Genomic DNA, 332 nt, shown 5'->3' with positions numbered 1-332 from the left:
ACGTCCCGCGCTGCCCGCACCCCTCCGCTGCCCGGGGCAGGGGCGCCGCGAGCCCCTCGTACCTGCACAGCTCGGCGAAGGCCTGGAAATTCAGCTTCTTCATCTTCTTTTCGCTCAGCCAGTAGCCCACCCGCCTGCCTTTCAGGAAGGTCTGCATCGTCCCGCCTGCGGCACCGGCACCGGGGCAGGGTGGCCCTGGCCGCGCAGCCCTACGGCAGCAGCATGCGGAGCTCCAAGCACGCGCCGACCCACCGGCCCGTCAGTCCACCCGCCACCGCCGCCGCTCACGGCTCCATTTGCCGCTATTCGCCGCCGCCTCCACTTCCTCCTGC

At 71.1% G+C, this 332-nt stretch overlaps 1 protein-coding gene across 1 annotated transcript in view; it reads right to left on the bottom strand.

The window, feature by feature from the left end:
- ITPK1 (inositol-tetrakisphosphate 1-kinase) overlaps nt 1-278 on the bottom strand; it is a 329,726-nt gene extending 329,448 nt beyond the window's left edge. Inside the window, exon 1 of the mRNA XM_019518638.1 lies at nt 63-278. Within this exon, the coding sequence (XP_019374183.1) occupies nt 63-157 (95 nt within the window). The 5' untranslated portion in view covers nt 158-278. The remainder of the gene's footprint in view (nt 1-62) is intronic.
- Nucleotides 279-332: the final 54 nt, after the last annotated feature.

This window comes from Gavialis gangeticus, unplaced genomic scaffold (genome assembly GCF_001723915.1).
Source record: "Gavialis gangeticus isolate Ggan-Ray unplaced genomic scaffold, GavGan_comp1, whole genome shotgun sequence".
Classification (NCBI taxonomy): domain Eukaryota; kingdom Metazoa; phylum Chordata; order Crocodylia; family Gavialidae; genus Gavialis; species Gavialis gangeticus.
This window is presented reverse-complemented; position numbering and strand designations above follow the sequence as displayed.